The sequence below is a fragment of the Rhinopithecus roxellana genome, chromosome 2 (genome assembly GCF_007565055.1).
Source record: "Rhinopithecus roxellana isolate Shanxi Qingling chromosome 2, ASM756505v1, whole genome shotgun sequence".
Lineage (NCBI taxonomy): Eukaryota > Metazoa > Chordata > Mammalia > Primates > Cercopithecidae > Rhinopithecus > Rhinopithecus roxellana.
In genome coordinates, this window is record NC_044550.1 from 77,433,602 (window position 1) to 77,459,343 (window position 25,742).

The 25,742-nt window shown below is 35.3% G+C and overlaps 1 protein-coding gene across 3 annotated transcripts; it reads left to right on the forward strand.

Moving 5' to 3' along the window:
* Positions 1 to 25,742, forward strand: ELMOD2 (ELMO domain containing 2). 3 transcript variants are annotated; one of them, XM_010355933.2, is made up of 9 exons: positions 1 to 112; positions 1,280 to 1,431; positions 3,327 to 3,355; positions 7,757 to 7,854; positions 9,438 to 9,567; positions 12,245 to 12,378; positions 14,661 to 14,729; positions 15,528 to 15,661; positions 22,206 to 22,351. In XM_010355933.2, exons 2-9 carry the CDS (start codon positions 1,290 to 1,292, stop codon positions 22,349 to 22,351), a joined length of 882 nt encoding a protein of 293 aa, XP_010354235.1. In that variant the 5' UTR covers positions 1 to 112; positions 1,280 to 1,289. The 3 variants fall into 3 exon arrangements, with proteins under 3 accessions (XP_010354235.1, XP_030779908.1, XP_030779895.1); XM_030924048.1 differs by having other exon boundaries at positions 27 to 107; XM_030924035.1 differs by lacking the exon at positions 1 to 112 and adding an exon at positions 127 to 548 and having other exon boundaries at positions 22,206 to 25,742.

Here is a 25,742-nt window from a genome sequence, read left to right on the forward strand (position 1 = left end):
ACTTCCGGGTCGCGGTGCTAGTAGGGAGAGTTCCGTCGTTTCCGTTGCCGGCTGTTTGCAGTGGGGAAACCGAGGCAGCTCCTGCTCCCCCTAGTTCTTCCGCTCCTGTGAGGTGGCTGCTGTTTCTTTTCCTCTTGCCCCGCGCTGCATCGGTGCGGCTGCGCTGAGAGTGCGCGGCTCGCGAGCCCCGCGGGGTTCTGCGGGAACCCTGGGGCGCCTGGGCCGGCGGGTCTTTGTGCGAGCCCTGCCCTCCCATTCGCGGGCGGCGCGCGAGGGGGGTCGGCGCAGCGACGCCCCGAGCCTTGGGGTGCTCAGGCGCCGCTAGTCGTGCATCCCTTCTGCTCGGCAGTTCTGCGCTTTTGTCCTAATGAGCGCGGACTGGATGGCTTGGTTTCCAAGATAATGATCAACCCAGCTGTGCTATGTGCTGTTTCTGCACTGACCTGCGGCGACTTCGAATTTGACAGCCCCTCCTCAGGCCCCAGTCCAGAGATGACGTGTCTGTGGGAATGTTTAAGGCAGGAAGGAGACGAGCAATTTGTTTTTAAGTATCTCCCTCTCACTAGTATCTCCCTGACTTTTTCATTTAGAAGCTGAAGAATTTTCTTAAGACATAAGATACAGTTGTATCGAGTGTATACTTAAAAAAAAAAAAGCAAAAGAAACTTGTTAGTATTTCTGCCCTTGACCTATTGAATGGAAAGTCAATAATGAGCTAAGGTGTTATATACTCCATGTTCAACTTGTATACCTAAGTTTATAAGCCATATGTAGTGTTTTTATTTGCTGGCATCACCTGACTGGTACAGTTGTAACGAATTATCCACATGGGATAAGAAGAGCGTATTCTATAAAAACAATTCTGATGTTTTGGTATATATTTTCATTGTTGATTAGTTGGGGTCCTCTTGATCTTGAACTGTTGAACCCCAATTCTCAAAGAATGGGAAATTTGGAAACTAAGATATGAAATACAATTATTTAGCAAACCATTCTGTTATTCTTTCAAGTCATTGAGTGGTTTGACTACGTTGTGTGAATTTTCGTTTTGAAAAAGAGATAAATTGTCCATTGAATCATCCATCATTTAATTAATGTAAGCGGTATATATTACACCTGCCATTGTTTTTAGGTGCCTAATTAAACACTATCCCAAAACAGGTACAATGAAATAATAGATACATAATTTGAGATTTGATCAGTTGTATAAACTAATTCTTAAAATTTTTAAATTCAGTTTAAGGTCATTGAGCTTGTCTTGTATATTTCCCTCCTCCAGGAAAAAAAAAATGTTTATTTCTTTGTGGGAGTTCTTCTATGGGCACTTTTTTCGATTTTGGATGAAATGGCTATTACGACAGATGACTGGGAAGTGTGAATTGCAGCGAATATTTGATACCTATGTAGGTGCACAGAGGACACACAGGATAGGTAATGTTATTCGAAAAAGAAAAAGTGCTAATAAAAGTTTAACTGAATATATTTCTCAGTACTCACAGTGACAGATGTATTTCTTGTGTATCCTGACAAGTCACTTAAACTGAATTTCATAAGCTTTGAAATCCTGCTTTGACTCCTTCAGCTCTAAAATTGTATGAATTTATAGAAAAAGTGATTATTGAGTTGCTTATCTGTGGAAAGAATTATCTCCTTTGGCTCCTGAAGTTTATCAGTTATTCCTTAGATTATAGTTGCAACCTATTTTCTGGTGAAAAATTTCTGTACTTATATAATCCCTTTGAAATTTCCATTCACATGATGGGATGAGTGCCTCAGTGTAGATCCATTTTTATACTTAGCATCCTTCATCAGCCTTTTACTTTCTTACTGTTACTTATGAAAGGCCAGTAATTAGGTATCCAGTGGTCTCTAGGAAAGACTATTAGACTCATTCTCACTGTCCAATACTGTAGCCAATAGCCACATTATATTGAGCATTTCAAATATGGCTAGTCTAAATTGAGATGTGCTGTGAGTGTAAAATATAAACTATATGCCAAAGACTTACAAGAAAATGTAAAAAAATTTCAGTGATTGTTTATATTCTCTATATGTTGAATGGTAATATTTTGGGTATGTTGGGTTAAAAATATATTAAAACTTTGTTTCTTTTTACTTTAATGTGGCTATGGAGAATTTTAAAGTACACAAATGGGTCACAATTTGGGTTGCGTTATATTTCTGTTGAACAGTGTTGCTCTGGTACTTTGTAAAATACATCAGTTTTCAGTGCTTCACTGAAAATTTTACTCTAAAATTTGAACATAGATGAGTAAGAACTGTGGTTTGAAGTCGCTTCTTTTCAGCCAGGGTAAGGAAGTGCAGGGAAATGCTCTAGCTCATGCTCTCTGTGTTAAACAGAAAATTGTGAAATAGCTAGATTTCCTTTTGTGTTAATCAAGTGTGCTTCGACCGAGAAATCAACCTCTGTCAGGTTGAGAGAGTGGAGTATTGGCAATTGGAATCTGTATCCAAAACAACATCAGAAGAATGACAGACAGAAGCTGCCTCAGCGCAACTGGTTGATGAAGTTTACTTTCCTAGTTTTCTTACAACTTCATGGCTGACTTAAATTATTGCTGCTCTTTTAATTTGCCCTTTGACTACTCAAAAGAACAAAGTACATCTTGATAAGAAATCTCTTCAGGCAGTATGGGTTGGTGTTTTAGAGTGTGGGGGAAGAATATATATAAAGGCATTTGTTTGTGGCAAAAGCATTTTTCTTATATTTTTCAAATTGCTGAGAAAAGAAGATTATTTGTAAATGTGCCAGAAATTTTTTTAAATAGACCAATAAAAATGTTCCTGTCATTCTTGATATAGAAACCAGGAATGGAGAAGCTATTTGTCTGGTGACAGAAGGGTTGACCAGATAATCTGAAGTCCTTGCTTCTTTGTTGTACGATTTGGTTGCTGTCACCTCAGATATAAACGCTCAGGCTAACAAATGAAAATGCAGTAGAGAGTACTCTCATTGTAGTCTTAAGATGAGTTTCTGGGACCTGAGCTACTGTGACGCAATCATGGGTGAGTTTGCAGTGGTTGGTAGACACTTTACGGGGCCTAAAGAGAAACAGATGACCCCAGGTAATGAGGTTGGTGTCCCCTCTTTGGATAGCTATGTTGTGTTTGGTTGAGTTTTTTGAAATCATATATTTATACTGTAAGATTAAATTTTAAAATGCTTGCTGTTATGTAGAAATTATATCTCCTGGAACTATTAGTTTATTACTGGTTTGATATTTTTACTAGTTGTTTATTATAGGGTAATTCACAAACAGCATTCAATGGTAACATCTTTTTTTTTTTTTTTTTTGTCATTTCAGAAAATTCCTTGACATACTCCAAGAATAAGGTAGGATAACATAAAGGTGGTAACTCTAGAAACCTTAACTTGGACATATTTTTCCTTAAAAAAATAAAAAGTGCCCTGCTAGAAGAGTGTTTTCTATAAGGAGCATTGAGTGAAATTTTCCCCCTTTAGAGGTAATATTCTGTTTTCAAACATTTCTCTATGTATGTGTGTTTTTCATGTGTATTTCAAAGAAAATACTTGAATAATTTGTCCTGTTCTGAGGTTTTACGTGTTTATTTTGCTTTAAGAGTTGATAGCTTTTGGGAAAGCAGGGCCTTAGGAGGAAAGTTGTCTTTTAGACAGTGTCCTCAGGATAGGTTATGTGAGAGAAAAGCAACTTAGGATAATTAGAGAAAACCCTGGGTTGTGTACCTTCTGAGCTAAAATAAGTCATAATTCATGCTATGTATTAGTCAGCTTTTGCTGTGTAACAAACTATTATAAAATCTCAGAGGCATAAAATGATAGTTGTTTCTTGCTCACTTGTCTATGGGTCAGCTGGAGAATCCTTACTTCAAGCTGAGGCCAAGTTCCTGTTTATTCCATTCGTCTCATCTGGGACTCAGGTTGGGGGTTAACAGGTACCTGGTGAATGTTTTCACCATGGGTAACTGAAGGCCCAACCACACAAACATGTTTTAAGTTTCTTTGTGTCAAGTCTGTTAGCAGCCCGTTATTAAAACAAGTTACATGGCCAAGCGCAAGTCAAGGGGTGGAGAAATATGATATGCCCACCATAAGGCTGTGGTAGGGAGTAGGTTGTATAAATCAATTACAGGGTAATGAAGAATTGGGACCAGTAATTCAGTCTACCATGTGCTGTTACTTCCCTATTGTAGTTCACAGTTTTGTCTACACGTAGATTATTTGGTGTGGCAAGGATAGAATATGGGTGATCTAGACCATTGTTGGAAATCCCATAATAGAACACAACCAGTATTAAACAATAATAGGAATAGAATAGAAAATATTTAGAAACCATTGGTCATAATATGGTTAAATATATTTTAGGAATTTTTTATATTTAAATTTTTTCTATTTTTAATTTTATAATTATATAATTTATAATTTTATAATTATATTTAAATTTATAATTATAATTTTAATATATTTTAATGCCTCTCAAAGTGCTGGGATTATAGGCATGAGCCATCGCACCCGGCCCGTCATGTTGAGTTTTCAGAATCAATGTATGTAATTTACTACATTAACAGAGTAAATCAGAAAAATAAGAACATTTCAGCAGATACTGAAAACCTGTCTTGACAGAATTCAGTACCAATTCATGATTAAAAAATCTCAACTAGATAAAGAAGGAACTTTCTCAACCTATGAAAGGCTGTGAAAAACATGCAGCTAACATGATACATAACACTGAATTATTGAATGCTCTCCACATTCAACTGAGAAGAAGACAAATAGATGTACTCTCTCTGCTTTTATTCAGCATCGTACTAGAGATCCTAAGTAGTGCAGTAAGGCAAGAAGAAGCAATATAAGACATAATGATTGGAAAGAAATATTAACAGATGACATTGTGAATGTAGAAAATCTTAAGAAATCTACAAAAACTACTAGCATTATTAGTAAATGAATTTAATAGTATTATAGGACATGGTATACTACTGTATGTTAGCAACAAACTTTTGGAAAATAAAGAACAGTACCACTTACAAAAGCATCCAGAAAACATAAAATATTCAGGGCTAAATTTAATGGAAGATACATAAGACTTCTGCACTAAAACTCCCAGAGAAGATTGCTGAGAAAGATGAAAATGGAACCATACACTGTATTCATCCATTGGAGGTCTCAGTATTATTAAGATGTTAATTCCCGAATTGATTTATGGATTCAATGCAGTTCCAGTAAAAACTCCTGCAGACCACTTTTGAAGATTGTGACAAGCTCATTCTAAAGTTTATAAAGAAATGGAAGGGACCTAGAATAGCCCTCATAATCTTCTAAAAGGACCCCCACTACCTGACTTTAAGACTTTCTAGTCAAAAGTTGAATATAACAGATGGGAGACCAGAAATTGGCCACACCTAATATGTCATATAATTTTTAACTAGGGTATCAAAGCAATTCAATGAGGAGGAGAAAGTCTTTTCAATAAATAGTGCTGGAACAACTGGGTATATATATAGGGGAAAAAACAAACCTCAGCTTCAATCTCTTACCATACATGAAAACTAATTTAATATGGACATTAGACCTGTGTTTAAGCTAAAACTTTAAGTTTCTGAAAGCAAGCATAGGAGAATATCTTCCACCTTGGGTTATGCTACCACTTAAAAAAATTGAAAAGTTAAACTTCATCAAAATAAAACTGCTTATCAAAGCTATCTTTAAGGAAAGGAGTAGGCAGGCCACAGACCAACAATGTATTTGCAGGATATTTTTCTGATAAGGGACTTGCCTCTAGTAAAGAACTTTTATAAGTCAGTAATAAAAAGATAGCAGAAGTTTTAGTGGACAAGAGCCTTGAACAGTCACTTGACAAAGGTGTATATATACATATGTGTGTGTGTGTGTATACACACTTGGAAAAGTGCTCAGCATTATTAGTCGTCAGGGAAATGCAAATTAAAGTCACAATGAGAGGACGCTAAAAGTTACCTAAATGACATAGACTAACAGCACAGATGTTGCAAACACCAGTTGGAGTATAAGATGATATTATCACTTTGGAAAGTGGTTTTGACAATTTCATTGAAAGTTAAACACATACTGCCCTATATCTTAATAATTTCACTCTTAGGTGTCTAAGAAATGAAAATATATATTTATCAAAAGTATAATAAAGTGTGATCCCAAACTGGGAACAATGCAAATTTCCAGTACCAGGAGAATGAATAAGCAAATTGAGGTATATTCATGCAATACAACTCAACAATTAAAAGGGACAAATTACAGATATGAGAAAGAATGTGGATTTGAGTAAGAATGTGGATGAATCCTAGAAACGTTAGTTGAACAAAAGCCAGACACAAAAGAGTACATACTTTGATTCCATTTATGTGCACACAGCTAAGCTATGGTGGTAGAAATCAGAACAGTGGTTGCTTCTTGAAGGAAGAATGGATTGAAAAGGGGCATAAAGGAACTTTTTGGGATGATAGAAATGTTCTGTATCATAGTAGGGATGTGGATTATCTGGATGTATGTATTCGTCAAAACGGATCAAATAACATCTGTGCCTTTCACTGTGTTTAAATTATAAATCAATTTTTAAAAAAGTAATAGAATAGTATATACAGGAAAGAGTATTTGCTTAGAAACTAGATGTGGTTTCTCTTCTTAACTCTGCCCTGCATTTATGTATGCCTTGGGCGAGTTCATTCAGTCAGTCATTTGTTCATAATATATGTAACGAAGTTTTGAGCATATAATCAGTAATGTGCTATGCTAGATGCTCAAGATATAAGAGTAAATAAGAGAGACAAAAGCTGATAGAGAACATGGAGAAACAAAATATGGTGTGGTCAGTGCTCTCTAACTGAAGTATGACTGTGAAAAGAAGTAGGTAACTCTAGGGCTGGGGAAGACTTCGCAGAGGAGGTGACATTGAACTGGATTTTTAATATTTTAGGAGTTTGTAATACATGCAAAAGGTATGGCTTTTGCCTTGACTACACATGGCGAAGGTAGTCCTTTTACCGTTGCTGGTATTTAAGCTTCAACACTTTTCCTGTACCCATATTATCTCAGGATTGGACAAACTAGACTTTGTTGACCACATCTGTATCTTTACTGATTGTTATTAATAGATCTTTGACCATTTTCTTCTCACCTTTTACTTTTATCTGGGGAAATCTGTTTCTTTCTCTCTCTCTCTCTCGCCTTGGGGTATATCTAAACTATGGACTCTATTTTTATTTTTCTTACCAGTTTTGATTTGAAGTCTTAGTTTGTGAACTGTTCTTCAGTATGCACAGTAAATTCCTACAGTTCAAATTTGATCTGATTTTGTTTTCGTCAATGCCAATTTGTTGCCAGTGGTGATCTCTGGAGACAAGATTATGAGATTCAACTCTTTTCTGCATTTAATTTTTTAAACTTATGCATTCAAGATTTTTTAACATTTTTATTATGTAATTAAAATATCTACTTCATAAACACTATGGTGGCAGCTCATTTGCTAAGAACTCGTCAGCTGAGAACCTGTTGACTCGGTTGAGGAAGCGTTCCTCTGATACATCATGTTGCTGTTCTTTTATAATAAAACTATATATATGAGGTTAGCCCTAGAGAAATTTTGAAATAAACTGGTTGCAACAAACTGAGTTTATTTTGCATTTTCAATATCTACTTTGTAAGGTTGATTAAATGCCTCAAAACTATGTCTTTTTCAGCTACAAAGAATTTTTCTCATTTGGCTTTCTTTCACATAAATAGGTTTTACAGAAGGCGACACGTGTTGTTCAGAGTGAAGTGGACAAATGTGTGGATGATATTATGAAGGAAAAGAATATTAACCCTGAGAAGGATGCCAGGTGTGCTTTTTTTTACATTTTTTTTTTTTTATTATGCAGTTATAGCCTGTGAAGTATCGAGATCACACACTGTTGTAACACTTTAGAGCTGAAGGGTTTGTGGAGATCATCTGATTCAGCGCTCTCACTTCACAAGAGGAGCAGTCGAGATCCAGAGAGGGCAGTGATAGAATCAGTACTAGAACCTGTATCTCTTGGTTTCCAATCCAGAACTAATGCCAGTATATCATCTGCCTTCTTCAAGGTGTCTTACCATGACTTTCCCAAGGTTAATAACTTTGGCTACTAGGTCTTTTGAAATACAGTTCCTATATCCTCCTCTAGTAAAATCCTCCCAGTCTCCTCCATTCTGAGTTAGATGCATTGCTGTGGCATCTCATAGTTCTATCATACCATGTAACCCATTGTACTGTAGTCATTGATTAACTCTTATCCTTCCCTCTGTAAATTCTAAGTTCCATAAGAAGTGTACTTATCCCATTTCTGTGTTCCCAGCACTGGTATGTTGACATAGTATTTCATATTTTTTCCTTCATTCAGCATTTTCTATGTGAATATAGAGGAAGGAACAATTTATTTCAGCTGAGACGAGGAAGGGTCTAGGAGGGAACTGTGAGGATAGTTCCACCCAAGAGATGGCATTTACACTGGACCTTCAAGAGTGGGTAGGGGAGCAGTGCCAGCAAGGCACAGAGACATAGAAATATTAATACTTTTGTATCTGGAATGATAGGGAGTTATTTGTAGCTGGATCATTGAATATGATCAGAGTAGTGGCTGGAGAAATGGGTGAAATGCTAGATTGATACATCACAGAGTCTTGTATGCCATACTGAAGGATGTAGATGTTGTCCTCTGGTTTTTAAGCAGACAAGCTACATTTTTAGATATGTATTTTAGGAAGATGGAGAGTAGATTTGATGATGGGGGAGGCTGGCAGAAGGAGTAAATGAGGAAACTTGAGTCATTCAGGCAAGAAATGACAAAGGCATAAATACAGTAGAAGAAAGAGTGCTATGAGGATTGCTTTGAAGGACATTTCAGAGCTAGAAAGGATTAGGGTATGGAGATCTTTGGACACATTGTGATGGAGAGAGGCAGGTCAGAACTTGGAGTGTTGTAGCTTGGGGAACTAATGGGTAGCGATGTCGTTAATAGATATAGAGACTAAAGAAGGAGCATGTTTCTTTAGGGAAGAGAAGCAGTTGTATTTAGAGCTGAGATCAACTGTTGTGGAGCTATTTGTTTTATATATACTTGGAAAATTAAGTCTACTGGTGATATCTGGCAATAAGGATTTAGGAATGTATAGGATTGCCCAGAGAAAACATGAAGAGAAGATCCTTCACAAATCCTTACAGTTGTGAAGTTTGCCATTCCTACCATATCTTGCCCTCTTTCTAGGCCTTGTATCCTATATAATACTTTGCATAATGTTTTGTGTTTAAGGAGGCCTTTGGTGGGTCTTATGTTAAACTGAAAGCCAGGAAATGCTTTCTAAATAGATATACGAACCCCAAGCTATGAAAGACTTTATTGTGATAAGAAGGTATGCTTTTTAAAAATAATTTTATTATTTTTAGTTTTAAAATCTGCATGAAGATGTGCTTACTTCAGATAACTGGTTATAAACAGCTCTATTTGGATGTAGAAAGTGTGAGGAAAAGGCCATATGATTCTGATAACCTACAACATGAAGAGCTACTCATGAAGGTAAATTTCTGTTTTCTTTATGTGGAGTTGTTGAACACTAGAAAAATAAATCAGGCTTCAGCTAAGTAAAGTATGTGCAAATTCTAGAGGCTTATATGGCTAGGTTTATATGGTTTCTTTGCCCTTAGAGAATTTTATTATGCTGGATTTCATTGATATGGAAAGATTTTTAGTTAGCTATTTTTATAATTTTCTGATAAGCATTATTATAAATATGTAATATGTTTTTATGAATAAATATATGCAAATAAATTTTACTTTAATGTTTTTAATTCTGAAATAAAAACCTATAGAGATCTTTTCAACCAAAAAGTACATGTCTACAAGTTTCAGATTTTTCTCCTACTTTTTATACAAACTGCTCATATAAGTTACACTTTTTTTTAGCTACTTACAAATTGAAAACATGCGTATCCCTTTTCAGATTATTATGTCCAATCTTTTGGGACTTACAGAATGTTAATTGCCAAGTAATGCCACAAAAGATTTAAACTTTATGAAAGTAAAAATTATTTACTTAGAATTTTTCTATTTCTTATTTCTAAAGTCTAAATGCATAAAGCCAATGAGGTGCCAAAATTACAGAGTAATAGACCTAGAGTAAGCTTTACAGATCATCTAGACTAGTCCCTTTGTTTGAGGGATGAAGATTCTAAGGACCAGGGAGATGAAGCGATTTGCTTTAGTCCTAGAATGATAGGGACTGGAACACAGCTGAATCTCCTGCCCATCCTCTACACCTGTTCCAATTTTATTTGAAAATGGTTAAAGAAAGTAGCACATTGCACTTGGAATTAGGAGTTCTGTGGAAACAAACATTGATACTATCTAAGTAACACTAAGCAATACAAGTTTAAAAACAATGAAGGATTTTTTTTTGCTTTTCAGGAAAAGTGTATTTTGTTAAATGAGGATAATATAAATATGTATCTCAAAGGGTTATTGTATGGATGAGTTTTTAAAGTGTTTAAAATAGTACCTGGCACTTACTGAGGATTAACTGCTATTTCTGTCCCCATTGTCATCGTTATTCCCTTCATGTTAGGCCCTTGCTACACAATACCGTTCCTTTTGAGGGAAAAAAGTACAACTCCTAGCCCTCTAGTCCAGGGAATTTTACCTTGGTGCTTCATGGTGGAATTCAGTTCTACACTACACATACTCAGCAGTCTACACTACACATACTCACCAGTCTACACTACACATACTCAGCAGTTCTACATTACACATACTCAGCAGGGTAAAGAGCTGTGTAATCCGTCTTGCTTTAAGTGTAGTTCAAGGACCACATTTACTAGAGTTAACTAGTGTTCAGTATGTAGATTCTGAAGTTCCACCTTAGACTTACAAAAATTACAATCTCCAGGAATGGAACCCAGAAATTCAATATTCATACATATTAAATTTTTAATACTAGTGGTTCTACACTGTGGCTCTCACCACATCACTGAGACCTTATCATTGGCATAATCAAACTCCTTGCAGAATTCATGGAGAGAGGCTAATGTAAGCAAGTCACAGGTGTTGGTAATAAAAGTAGTGACCAGGTAAACCTAATCTAATGCTTGGATTTAGCTTCAGAGCCAGTCTTGACCCTGTTTTAAAACACGGTCACAAGTCTTCACATTTTATTTTAGGTAACAGAATACTCCTTTCATTAGGGGTCCTTATTTCAACAATGCCTGAAATGGTAATGAAATGGGAAAAAATGCAAGTATTTCTGTTTTGCAAATTTTCACAAACCTTTTTTAGTCAACTTCTGTGTCTTTCATTTGATGGCTTGTATTGAATTTAAACAATAAATTTTCTTTATTTTGCATTGATTAGTTTGTTGGTATGTAATATTTGATAGCTGTTGTTGTTGTTGTTGTTGTTGTTTTTGAGATGGAGTCTCACTCTGTCACCCAGGCTGGAGTGCAGTGGTACGATCTCGGCTCACTGCAAGCTCTGCCTCCCAGGTTCAGGCAATTCTCCTGCCTCAGCCTCCCGAGTAGCTGGGACTACAGGTGCCCGCCACCACGCCTGGCTAATTTTTTGTGTTTTTAGTAGAGACAGGATTTCACCATGTTAGCCAGAATGGTCTTGATCTCCTGACCTCGTGATCCGCCTACTTTGGCCTCCCAAAGTACTGGGATTACAGGCGTGAGCCACCACACCCAGCTTGATAGTTGTTCTTAAATCCTCATCCTTAAAGATATTTATTTAAAACCAAATTATATTTTTTTAAACTGAAAATCTGTAAAACAAGTTGGAATGCTATCAGTATCATTTTTTCATCCTCTTAGACCTATTTTCATTCTGATTAAGCACTATTAACCCACCATTATAATAGAGCCTATTTAACTATACAGTATCTGAAGCAAGGGCTAAGTTCCTAAAATACTGTGTTCTTCTCAAGCAAGCAGCTTACCAGTTCTGGGCATATCTGTATTAATTAGTAAATAAAGACATCTCATTGTTTAATATTTTTGTGTATTATTTGTTTTCAAAATCTGTTCTTTATACCAGTCTTTTTAATGGGAATAAATGTGCTGTATGTTTTAGGATAATTTGAAAAATGTTCTAAAGTCTTTGCTTAACCTATGATTTTTCTACAAAAGTTATTTGGTAGCATTAAATTACTAGTTATAAGCTATGAGAAAGAAAATGTCTTAATAATGGAAATATGTTTGTACAGCTTTGGAATCTTCTAATGCCCACGAAGAAGTTAAATGCTAGAATCTCCAAGCAGTGGGCTGAAATTGGTTTCCAGGGTGATGATCCCAAGACAGACTTCCGAGGCATGGGCATACTTGGATTAATCAATCTTGTGTAAGTGAAAGTGAACTTTCTTTTCTTCCCTAAATGAAATTACATGTAATCTCTGATCTAGTCACTTCTAATAAGAAGTGATCTAGTTGATTCATACTACCTCTGAATTTTAATAACTGCAGTGCTAGAAGTATTTGCTAATGTGTTGGCAACAATATGAAAATATTGGAGGCCAGGCACATGGCTCATGCCTGTAATCCCAGCACTTTGGGAGGCTGAGGCCAGAGGATCACTTGAGGCCGGAAGTTTGAGACCAATCTGAGCAATATAGTGAGACCCTGTCTCTACAAAAATAATTAGCCAGGCATGGTGGCATTTGCCTGTAGTCCAGCCACTTGGAAGGCTGAGGCAGAAGGACTGCCTGAGCCCAGGAATTCAAGTTTACAGTGAGTCATGATTGTGCCGCCTCCAACCGGAGTGACAGAGCAAGACCCTATCTTTAAAAAAAAAAAAAAAAAAAAAAAAAAAAGACATTGGTGGAAATATACTTGTGTTTGTGATTTCTTTACTTACCAATGCTTTCCTGTCCTTTTTCTTTCTGATCTTCATTCTGATACCTCTTAAAGAATTATGTATCCTCCTACTGCCTTTATTCACTTGCTTTTTCTCTCTGGGCTCCCTGATTCTATTTTGGCAAATATAACCAGGTAAGGTGATAATAAAGTCTCTTTACTCTTTACATATGTTCTTCACCACCTGTGACAACTTACCTACCTGCATTCCTGACTTTGTATAGACTACCATATGAACTTTCTCTCCTTTATCTTCTTTAATACTTATGATTAGCTACATGTGTGAAACGCCAAATATGTAACTCAAGTCACAATTGATAGCCAAAACTATTCTAGAAGATGGCCTGGAAGATTAATTTCCTCCCATAAGGATATGCAAATGTACAAATTGTAGTGTTTGGGTCTGTCCATGAAATTGTGATTTATAGACTATGAAATGTCTAGAATGGGAAGGTGATTTATAGACTATGAAATGTCTAGGCTATTAAAGTTTGGATAATTCTTACTGTGAAAAAATCCTGAAATTGGCTAAATTAGGTTAATTTTGATGGTTTTTTTTATTGTGTATAGATGTTTATTTTTCACCATTTGATACTGTTAAGACAGGTTAACTAAATTCAGGAAGGAAATTAAAAGTTGTTCATTATTACAGATTGAATAGTTTAAGAGTAGTTTGACTATTAATGCAATGCTGAATTATTACAAAAATGAAATATAGTCAAGTGAAGGCATTTTAGAGTCAATCTAGGGATAAAGTAGAAAAATTAGAGTACTTAGGAAAGCATTGCATTAAGCAAGACTTTTGAAACTATTTTGGTGTTTACAGATCCCTTAGGGAATCTGATGAAAGCTTTGTATACTCTTTCCCTGGGAAACGTATACACAGAAAAAGTTGTCCGTAATGTAAGATGGTTCCTGGATTCCCCTTCATTCATAAATTATCATTAATTCATGGACTTCTAAGTTAACAGCCCCTGGTATAATGGGTTGAAAATTAGAGCCCGTGAAGAAATAAGGAAGTTTATATTAATACTCTGTAGAAGAATAAAGAGGGAAGAGTTAATTAGAAATTTCTATGCTTTATGAAAATGTCAATGATTTTGTCCTCTAAAATGTAAAACCATGGACATTTATTTTTTATTTTTATCTTCATATGAGCATTGTGTGTGTGTGTCTATCATTTAGAGGTGATCCTAAGGTTAAATAGATTTGGTATAGGCCAAAAGGATGTATGTGCCTACAAATAGATAGTTCCATATCCATCTCTCTTGTGCTACTAATACTTCTGTTTTATAGCTAGTATTTTAGTTAGATGATTGATGAAGCAAAAGATTGTTGATTCCCTTCTGATTGCACTGAAAATGGCACTAAACAACACAGACTTAAATTGTAGTGGAAGGAATGAACCTAGGTGAAAGGAAGAGTGTCCTAACAGGTACATATTGACTCTTCTATAGAACTAGAACCAGCAAAGAAACAAAAAGAACTCAGTTTTTTTTTTTTTTGAGGTAGTCTCTTTTTATATTATCTATTTACTAAAGTACATTACAGTCTTGTCAACGGCCTATATTCTGTACTACATAGGCCTGATAGCTTAGGAAATTTTGACTGAGAAGCATTTGTGAATCACTGAAGTGATTTGAGACAGATATCAGGATACTCATGGCCATACTAGGACTATCATTTTGACAGTAGCTTTTTAAATTGGTTCTGGATATCTTATATTTGAATGGCATACATTCGTTTGATTGTTTTTCTTAAACTTTTTAGGTATTTCAGTGAAAATTACACTAGTGAAGCTCATCAGATTCTTTCCCGTTCAAATCATCCAAAACTAGGGTAAGCTGGGTATATTAAAGAAGCTGTAATCTCTCACATTTATAATGCTTAGATGATTAATGAATTTGAAGGTATATCAAAGTATTTCTTAAAATGAAGTATTTAATAAGAACTTTATAAAGAATATTACATGATACATTATTTTTAAGGATAAATGTGATTGTAAACCAATTTTGTATGTATTTCAGTATATTTTTATCACAAGATATAGTTTATCTATACAATGGAGATAAGGGCCCTTATAAAATCTTTTTGAGAAATAGATTTGAAGATAGGAATAGGAAATAGTTTGGAAAAATAATAGGAAAATGGGAAATAGCTTTGAAAATTATAAAGTGAAATGCAAACTAAGGTGGTTTTATTAGCCCTACCATTATTTTTTAAAATATTCTGATGGTATCTAATGTTTGAAAAAGCATAGTAACAATGTTAGATCATAAAAATAAGTACCCTGATAATGGAGAAGAAAATGTCAGATTATCCAGTGTATTTTAGAAATCAGTGAGATTTGGTGTCTGTAGTCCCCTGACCCCTTTTTTATTTAAGAATTTTAGTTTTAGATATCATGTGAACAGAGCTTTATTTTTATTCCTTAGATTATATCCAGAAAAATATACAGGCTTTAAAAAGCAAAAATGTTAAATTCTTTCTAGTATATTTTTCTTACCGTGTAGAGATTATCATAAAATCAGTACTGTGTTAAACCTGAAGTCATTTTCTACTAATTCCTAACATAATTTTAATTTATTTTATGAGTTATTTGGCTAGCTGGTATAACTGGTAATGTTTCTGACATAGGTATTCTTATGCAATAGTTGGAATCAATCTTACAGAGATGGCTTATAGCTTACTGAAGAGTGAAGCTTTGAAGTTTCATCTCTATAACTTTGTTCCTGGTATACCAACAATGGAACACTTTCATCAGTTTTATTGTGAGTATTAAAATGAGTTAAAACTAGATCTGAGATAATTCTTAAACCACTAGGAATGTATAATATATATTTTAATCTGTTGCCTCTATGAAGTATATAACTTATGTTTATCATTTTATTACTTAGGGTCTTTGAAAAACAAGAAAATAGTGGAAGATGAGTCCCCAAGAGTATTCTGTACTTCAGTGTTTATATTTGCTGATTACAAAAGGCAGTATTTCACATGTAGACACATCTAAGATTCATGTAATTTTTCTTTAGGCATTCATTTTCCAGCTAACTACAAAATATATTTTCCTTCTTGGATGCTGGTTAATGAATGCTGTTAAGGACAGACCATTTGCAGATTATTTTATTATTTTTGGAAGGAAATTTAATTTAGAGGAACTTTTCACCTCCCCCTGCCTTGAATTTCAAGGCCAAATTTTCTTGTGGTAGGTTAGAGGTACTAAGTAACTGTTCCTAAAGCTGTCTTTACTTTCTCTGTTCTATTCACTTTTAGTGATAATATTTGAATACTGAAGGTTTAATTGAATGAATCCATCTTCTGAAGCTAGTGTTCAGAAGCAAAGAACTCAAATCTAGTTTTTCTTCACATACTACTTTTCTTGATCTTTTTCTGTCTTTAGCACGTCATTTGCATGTTGGTAGCATATAAGAAACTACTTAGATAATCGGTGGCCAAATCATAATTTCTTCATCTCCATTGTTGAAAATATCATCCATGTCTCTTTTTCGCAGAACCTTTCCTGCCTTTGCTTACACCCTAATTCCAGTTTTGTCTGCATCTTAACTTTCTCTTGCATGTGTCTGTTTCTTTCCGTCCCCATTGTAACTGTACAATATCAGGCCTCTGGCCGGGCGCGGTCGCTCAAGCCTGTAATCCCAGCACTTTGGGAGGCCGAGACGGGTGGATCATGAGGTCAGGAGATCGAGACCATCCTGGCTAACACGGTGAAACCCCGTCTCTAAAAATACAGAAAAACTAGCTGGGCGAGGTGGCGGGCGCCTGTAGTCCCAGCTACTCGGGAGGCTGAGGCAGGAGAATGGCGTAAACCTGGGAGGCGGAGCTTGCAGTGAGCTGAGATCCGCCCACTGCACTCCAGCCCAGGCGACAGAGCGAGACTCCGTCTCAAAAAAAAAAAAAAAAAAAAAAATCAGGCCTTTGTTACTAGGTTACTGTAATAGCCTTTAGCAGTCTGTTTATGGTAACACTCTTCTATTTCTTCTCCATGTTGAAAGTATAGTTGTTTAAAATGAAAATCTCATCATTTTACTCCACTGCCAAAAATTCTTCAAAGGATTCCCATTATAAGGCCCTGCATAATCTGAACCTTGGTAACCTCTCCAGACTCATCTTTTGCCATATACCAGCCCCCCTCTCACCCCTACAAACTCTATAGTGGAGGCATCCCAGTCTTCTTTTTAGTTGCTCAGATATATTATGCTCTCTCTTGACTCTGTGCCTTTGCAAGTGACATTCACTTGGCCCAAACACTCTTCCAGCTCCCTCTGTTCTTTCCAGGTGATGCCTTCTCATCTTCCAAATCTCAGTTTAGACATGCTCTTCTCGGGGAAGTTTATTCATTTACTGTGTGTTAGGTGTTGTTCTAGGCCCTGGGGATATAGCAGAGAAGAAGACAAAGTCACTGCATTCAGTGAGGAGCTGTCATCTTCAGAATAAAAATTTCCCCCTAATGCAGTGTCCACCTCCAGACACTACTTCTTTTCTCTGCTCCCTTTCTTCATGAAATTTTTTCAATAATTGCTGTTTTTCATTTCTTCATCTCCAATTTTTATCTAATTCCAATTTAGTTTCTCTCTCCATGACTCTGCTCACACTGATTTTTCTCAAACACCAAGTTTTTTTGCTGCCCAATACCATTGCCATGTTTTTTCTTCATGTTATTTGATCCTTTTAGTGGCACTGGGCATAAATGACCACACGTTTCTTCTGGAAACATTATCGTGACTTTTCTGATGCCACATTCTCCTTGCTTTTTTCCTGCCCCACAGGAATTCCTGTAGACATCCACTACCTTACTGTATGTAGGAGCACCTCGGGGCCCAGCCCTGTGCCCACTCCTCTCTTTAGCCCACATACTTTTCCTGAGTGATACCATCTGGTCCCTTGCTTGAAATGCCAAATGTGCATTAAATGCCAAAATATATATCTTCAGCCCAACCTCTACTTTAACCCCAGCACTGTATGTCCAGATCCTTTTTCTCCCTTAATGGATAAGGATAAAGAATCACATGGGCATGCTTACACAAAGTAGGAGCCAATGCAGCATGTCTTTAGATGGAGGGACAGGTTTCAGGTCCCTAAGGACAGCATTGATGATTCTACCCAAGTGTACTGAAGATTTCTGGCAGGCATGAGATGCTTTCCTTTACCATTCCAAAGTGTCGTCGCTGGGACTTTGCTAACTTGCCTCTAATTTTTTTTTTTTTAAATGAAATATATCTCTTGTTCATTAGCTACCTATTGAACATAAATATAAAAACAATTTAAAAATTCCCCAAACAATTAAGCAGTTTCCCATATCTCAATATATACAGGAAGGTGGTAGGTTAGAAAGCAGTGCAAAATGACCTCTGTGTAGTGTTTTTCCCTTAAAGACCAGGGAACTTGAGGATCTGTGGGAACTGTTGCTCTCCAGCACCCTCACACCATCTCGGCTGGCTCCTCTATAGGAAGGACATTAAAGTGTAATATCTGAGGTAGAAAAGTCATTGTAGAACCCTTTCAGTTACCTCCTGTCAGCTCAATCTATAGAGCTATAGATCATCCTGGAAACCGTGAAGCTTATGGTTTTCAATTATTTTGAGATATTAAAATGCACATGCACATATACCTATGTACCTTTTAAGCAGAAGTTTCCAAAAACTTGATTTCCATACCCATTACCATTGCAAGTTTCACATCTTAAGTAAGGTTCTGCTTTTCTTCTTAGGAGGAACATACTCTAACTAGAATAATAACTTGAAACCTTGTCTTTTGAATGTGCATACTTTTTTTGTTAGAGGAGTAAGGTCAATTGGTTTGCACAAATTAGTTCCAAGGTCATAGTTTCTCTCCAGAAGGAAGAACGGTTAAGAGATTAGTTTCCACATTTTTTGTTTCCCTACAATCTGCCTTCATCTCCCCCTTTTCCTTTGATCTCTCTGCCTTTGTTTTAATGCGTCCTGTGTAGGAAGGGCTGGAAACATTGGTAGGTTAGCTTTTTAGCTCCATTGTCATCTTGTACGTCCAAACTGTGAGCAGGTATCTGCCATGATTGTGGAAAGTTACTGACCACTAGTCCAGCAGGAGGGCTTAGGATTTGGGGACCTCTGTCTTCTTTATATTCCTGTCTAGGATGTCTCCATTCTAGTTTTGTAGGGCCACAATTTTAGCTGGACTTCTGGTTTGGTGGTTCCAAAAAAAAAAAAAAAATAGTAACCCCTCAAGTTTGTGTAACAAGAAAGTTATGCCTCAATAACAACTTTATTGAGGTATAATTTATATACCATAGAATTTACCCATTTTAAAAATACACTTAAATGGATTTTAATGAGCTAAATTGGGTAGCCATCATCATCATCCACTTTTAGAACATTTTCATCACCCCAGTGAGGTGCAGGTTTACAGTTAATCCCCCTTCCTATGGTTTTCTTATCCTTAACCTCTGCAGTAAATACATGCAGGGAATTTCAGGTTTAGATATTTCATATGACAATTTCTACAGAGTCTAAGTGTTCCAAACATCAGGACTCAAAAGGACAAAATATGTGCATCATGGAAAACAGCTCTGTTCCATCACTTTTTGCAAAGCTTTGGGGGTCTTATACCAAGGATGGCCCTGCCAGTTTCCTAGAATTTCAGTATTTTTTCCTGTGGTTTCCTGATGTCACATTAAATCACTTTAGCTATTATAGTCTGTCTCCGTTCTTCAAGTTAGTCTTTCTCTGACACTGATTTATATTATAGGTCAATAGCCTCACTCTGAAGCATGAAGTTCCTAGTGCTTTAACTTCAGCATTTTGTTCCAGGCCCATGTAGTCATTTGAATGGGCCACATTACTGACAGTAATGAAAAAGCAATTTAAAGGACATAAGAATGGTAAATATCTAAAACATAATAACCAGATATACCGAAACGAATGGTATGGCCATGAAATTTGGATGGCTATCTCCCTTATCATACTATGCAGAACATTAATCTCTAAATGTATTTATTGTACATCCCTGACAGTGTATGGGGGATAGAGATAGCAGATGGTATTTCTTCAGAGGCTTCATTTCTTGATACTACTTGTATATCATGGTTGACAGAAATCTGTTTTATCATATATTGAGAATAATCCAAAAATCTTTCTTAAACTGGCCTTCTTATGAAATGAGATTTCAGTGTTGGAATATGATGATTTTAACCATTAATGTTTGCTTTATGACCAATATTATTAAAATAGGATTTCCATTTTTTTCATAGTAGGCAGTCATGATAGTCTAGCCACCCTTTTGTGTAAAGTCATTGGCTTTTACAACAGAGACCACTTACAAACTGTGTGGTTTGGGGCACATCATTTAACTTCTCTGCACCTCTGTTTCCTCTTCCGTAGAATGGGAATAACGGCATAGTACTTGCATCCTAGCGCTGCTCTGACAGTATATGAGCATTTAGTGAGCACTGTAGAAATATTTGAAAAAATAATTCAATAAATACATTTGATTACATACAAAGTAGGACTGGGGTGGTTTTATTTTTTGTTTTACTTTTAACAGCTTTATTCAAGTATATGATAAACTACACATACATGATAAACTGCACATATTTAAATGTGTATGATTTGATAAGTTTTAACATATGTATACACCTGTGAAACCATCTCCATGATCCAAATGGTGAATATAATCACCACCTCTGAAAGTTTTTATGTGCTCCTTGGTAATCCATGCCTCTTGCCCCTCCCCGCCGCCATCCTAGGTACCACTTTTTTTTTGTCACTATAGAGGAGGTTGCATTTATTTTCTAGAATTGTATTTAAGTGAAATCATGCAGTTTTTACTCGCTTTGGTCTGGTTTCTTTCTGCATAATTTGTTATGTGTATTAATAGCTTTTTTTACTTGTTACTTTTTTAAATTGACAAATTAGCTCATTTATTTTTATTGCTGAGCAATATTCCATTATATGCTACACATTGTTTATGTACTTGTTGGTAGATATTTTGATGTTGGGTGGTTTTAAATTCACGTTTAAGTTTACGTGTGTGTGTGTGTGTGTGTGTGTGTGTATATAAACAAGTTCAGTTTCATGAAATACCTTTAACATTTTGGGGGTTAATTTGGCTACCATAATGATGATATTGAAAGCCAAAAATACGAAGCCGATTTAGAGTGGATTTTTTTTTTTTTTTTAAAGAAAAGATGCTGATAGCTCATTGAAAAAAAAGTAGAAATAACTCTTAGATTTAGAAATCAAGAATTAAGTAGGAAATAGCTTTTTACCACATGCATGACCTTAGACAGCTTGCTTCCCTTTTCTAACCTCCAATTCCTTTTTCATGTGTAATTGGGCATAATACTCATCTTACACTATAAGGTTTAAATTTAATAATGTGTTAAACACCTAGCATAAAGCCTGGAACATTGTAGGCTCTCATTAAATGTTAATAACTATGAAAATAGACTAAAATGGCTTATTGACTAATTGGGGTCATAGGCCATTTATCATCAGAAATAAATTTGAGCTGATTTTCCACAGCATACCAACAGATTCATTGTGACCAATATAAATAAAATGTTCACAGGGTGATTCATGTACAATAAAATCATTAAAATTATCTTTTTGGAAAAAAAAAAGTAGGAAACAGCTTTCCTACATGTTAGCCTTATCCAACATTTTCTCATTACTTGCATTTTTGTGCTTCAGAGGTTTCTCGGGAAACTTCTCAAGGTATCTTTTGAAAGTACTACATCTTTTTTTTTTTCTTTTTTTTTTGAGATAGGGTCTCACTCTGTCACCCAAGCTGGAGTGCAGTGGTGCAGTCATGGCTCACTGAAGCCCTGACCTCCTGGGCTCAAGTGATCCCTTCACCTCAGCCTCCCAAGTAGCTGGGACAACAGGCGCATCCCACCATGCCTGGCTAATTTTTGTACTTTTTGCAGATACGGGGTTTCGCCATATTGTCCAGGCTGGTCTCTTAAGTCCTGGCCTCAAGCGATCTGCCCACCTCAGCCTCTGAAAGTGCTGAGAGTTCAGGCATGAGTCACTGCTCCCGGCTGAAAGTCCTGCATCTTTTAAGCTTGAGGGACGTTGTTGATTTTTGAGACCAATAGTAAATGCACACTAAATCGTTTATTGAAATTTCTGTTCATTTTGAACATACAGAAACATTTCTTATTTAGTCCCTCAGGCTTCTAATAGTTTTGAGATTACTTTTGATTATTGTATTCTAATACGGAATTTAAAGGATGGTTATATATACTTTGTAAAATGAGATGGGTTGAATGTGATTCCAACATTGAGGACTAAATGTTTTGTTTTTCTTTAACTGTAGGTTATCTTGTCTATGAATTTGACAAGTTTTGGTTTGAAGAAGAACCAGAAAGCATTATGTATTTCAACTTGTATAGAGAGAAGTTTCATGAAAAGATTAAAGGACTTTTACTGGATTGTAATGTAGCACTTACTTTAAAAGTATAAATCATCCACTGTATCTTCTATTTCTACCACATTTTGCACATTCAACAGAATTTATATGTTGTAATGGAATTATCTGATCAGTTACACTCTTATATATAATTTCCTACAAAAATATTTCAGAAATTCTATTTAAGAAAGCTAGTGGACAATCAGTGTATGTTTACAATTGTTTATACACTGTTCTCCAAAGGTACCTTATCCTTCCAAAGATCCCCTCTGTAGAGTCATGCGAACTACAGTTTGGAACTTGGGACTTAGCCCGTTGGTGTAAAAGTATAAATCAGGTGTTTGTATTAAATTGTTGGTTAAAATGTGTAAAATCAATTTTCATTTTTATGTGTTGTGGGATCAAGTTGGTATCTTTTTTCAAAGCTCTTTTAAGATTTTTTTTGGTTTTTAGTTTGGGAATGGCTGTTTTTAATTTTCTTTGATTTTTATTTCTAGAGTAATTAACAGGAAGAGTGTTTATGATTTTCTTTGTTTGCATCTTAATTACATGTCATAATGTTGCTTCATTAGTAGCAAACAGAGCAGAGATACGGCAGAGAGAATAAAGAATTATGGCCTCCTTTTGGGTTTCTGTGATTATTGAGCATAACTGATGAGAGAATGACAGTATTGGTGACTAGCTTTTTTGTTTTTAAATAACACACTTTAAAATGCCACAGTGTTATTTGAAAGCTTAAAGGCATTTTCTCATCTTCAGTATTTGCTTTTTATCAGTTGTAGAAAAGAACCTTAATGTTTTCTTCTCTAGCTATGTATGTTTATGAAACTGCTTTACTTGTGTATGAAACTTCTCTACCTATGTATGTTTATGAAAAGAGATGTATTTGCCAAGAAAATCTTGATTATATAAAAGACAAAAAGATTATAAAAGACAGTTTTTATTTAAATAAAACTGTCTTTGAAACTTAAGAAAGTTTAAGTTTTAAAAAAAATCTCAGTTAAACATCATTGGTTTATTTGACTTACTGTTAACTCTTGCTTCTCTTTGACTCCATGGTGTTTTTAGATAACGATGTATGAACTTTATGTTAACGGTTTGTGGGATACTAAAATAGCTTGAAGATGACATGATGACTGTGCATTTTATATAGTTTTATTCTCCTAAAATCTCAGGAAGGCAGCAAGTGCTTTCAAGGATTATATAGTGATGAGATTCTTATGGAAATGATTTCTTCTTGGTGTGTTTTACACATTTGTACTGATAGCAAAACTAAAGTTTAAAGCAGGAAGGTTTAAGTTCTCCTTAAATCCTACAGAAACCAACCTTTTGAAGACATAATTTCATCTAAAACATGATGATATTTAGCACACCTTTTAATGTGGGTGTATATCAAGTGTTTAAGGACTGGCTCGTATATAATAGAGCAAGACCTCAGACTTTTTAAGTATTTGCTCATGTCTGTTGACCTTTCTCTTTCAAACTTGTTAAAGAGAAGAGTGGTAAGACATATCCAATTGGAAAATAAGACACAGTGTTATATAGCACATACATTTAAAGTGCATGCGTTAAAATTAGTTTCTCAATAAGATAAAATTATTTTAAAATTTTGGTTCCTTTTACCGTAGTGGCAATTTAGCTTTTCAGTATTACAGGAATTTAAAAATTGGTTTCTTGTAGGGGACATCTCAACTTTGGGAATGTCTTCACTTAATTTTTAAAAAATATTTTCATGCTTTATTGTCCAGCTATATGATATATCGCAAAATCCTGACAAGTTCATTGTATTAAGGCACTAACTATTACATGGAAAGCAATTCTGTTCATCTTTTGATGTTTGTGCTGAAAATGCTTATCTTTGTATTTTGATCCTCCAACAGCAGAGAGCTTGAACTGATTTAAACCTTTGTCAGTGTGCTTAAGAATGCTTTAAGTATGGAAGGGGAAAATTTTAAGGAATTAAGTTTTTTTCCTTCTAGGAAGAAAAACTATGATGATGTTAAGAAAATGTCGATATAAAGTTTGCTCAATAATATGTTCTTTAAATCCACCTCCATATGTACGTTATAAGTATCATTCTATTTTTGCTTAAAATAATCTGCATCCATTTCAGATAGTTTTACAGCAAATTGATCTAAAAGCCACTAAATTCTAGGTTTGAGTCTAGAAGCCAAGCAAAATGTCACCAATGTCAGTTGTAAATTAGAATGCAACATGGGCCTTCAGACTCTTGATAGTGATATACATGAAAACAGAAATATAATTGCGTCTACCTTCCTACTTTCCCTTTTGACATATGTAGTTGGAATTTTATGTAGTCTTAAAATCCATATTTAGAATCTTACCTATTTCTATAATGATTAGTAAATTGCCAAAGTAGTGATAGAATATTGTGGCATTGAAATAGCCAAAAAATTATGTTAGTTTCAGCATCAAAAAAGTAAATAAATGTTGAAATGAATTTTTGTATGTGCCAGATTGAAGAGAGTGTGCCAGTGACAGGAAGTAGTCTAAAAAATTAACAGTTATGGTTTTAATAGGGTCTGAAAGACAATCTTTAAGAAATGGGAGAAATCAGGGGGTATCAGTGAACCTATACCAACCTCTCTTTGTACATAAATATGGTGATGTAGCTAGATATAAAAATCAGTGTCTTACTGGCACCATTTACAGTTTAGAAAACAATCTTTTTCTTGAAAATTCCCATCTGATTCATATTTTTAGGAGCTACTTGGATTTGTATGTATTTTTTCTACGTGAAAATATATGTACTCTTCACTTTTGTTCCAGTATTATAATTGCTCATGTACTCTTTCTCCCCTTTGAGAACATTCAGTGAAATATAAGTTCATCAAAGATTTGCTCAAAGGAGAAGCATCACATGAGTATGAAAAATAGATGCTTGCAGCCAGAACAGAAAAGGTTACACATGATCATGATAGATAGGAGGTTTGACTTGGAGGGCCATAATGTTTATTATCTTTCTTGAAATAATGGGGACCAGTAGCTGTTTTCTCAGGATAAATGGTCTACCCCACTTCTCCATGAACAGGTGTGGGGAGGCTTACTTTCCATTTTCATATTTATACACCTCTCTATAAAAGCAATTTTTAACGAAGATTAGTGGAATTGTTAACAATCTGAGAGGAATCATGACTGGAGGTGTTTTGGGTTTTTTTCTGTATTCAGTTTTTAATGAGAAAAGTTTTAAATGTAGTACAGGTAAGACCCAACTACCACCTTATTATTACAGGATGATTCTGTGTTTCTGTTAAAGTATTCAAGTAGCTTTCTCGGGGGGAAAAGTACCACTTGTACACTTAAAGGAATTGGGATTTTTGTCTACTTTGGATAAGGCAGTTGACTTCTTAAATAAAAGCAATAGTGTAAAATGTCATTTTGTTTGGAATGTTAAGTGAGCAAATAAAAAAATGTTGAAATTGT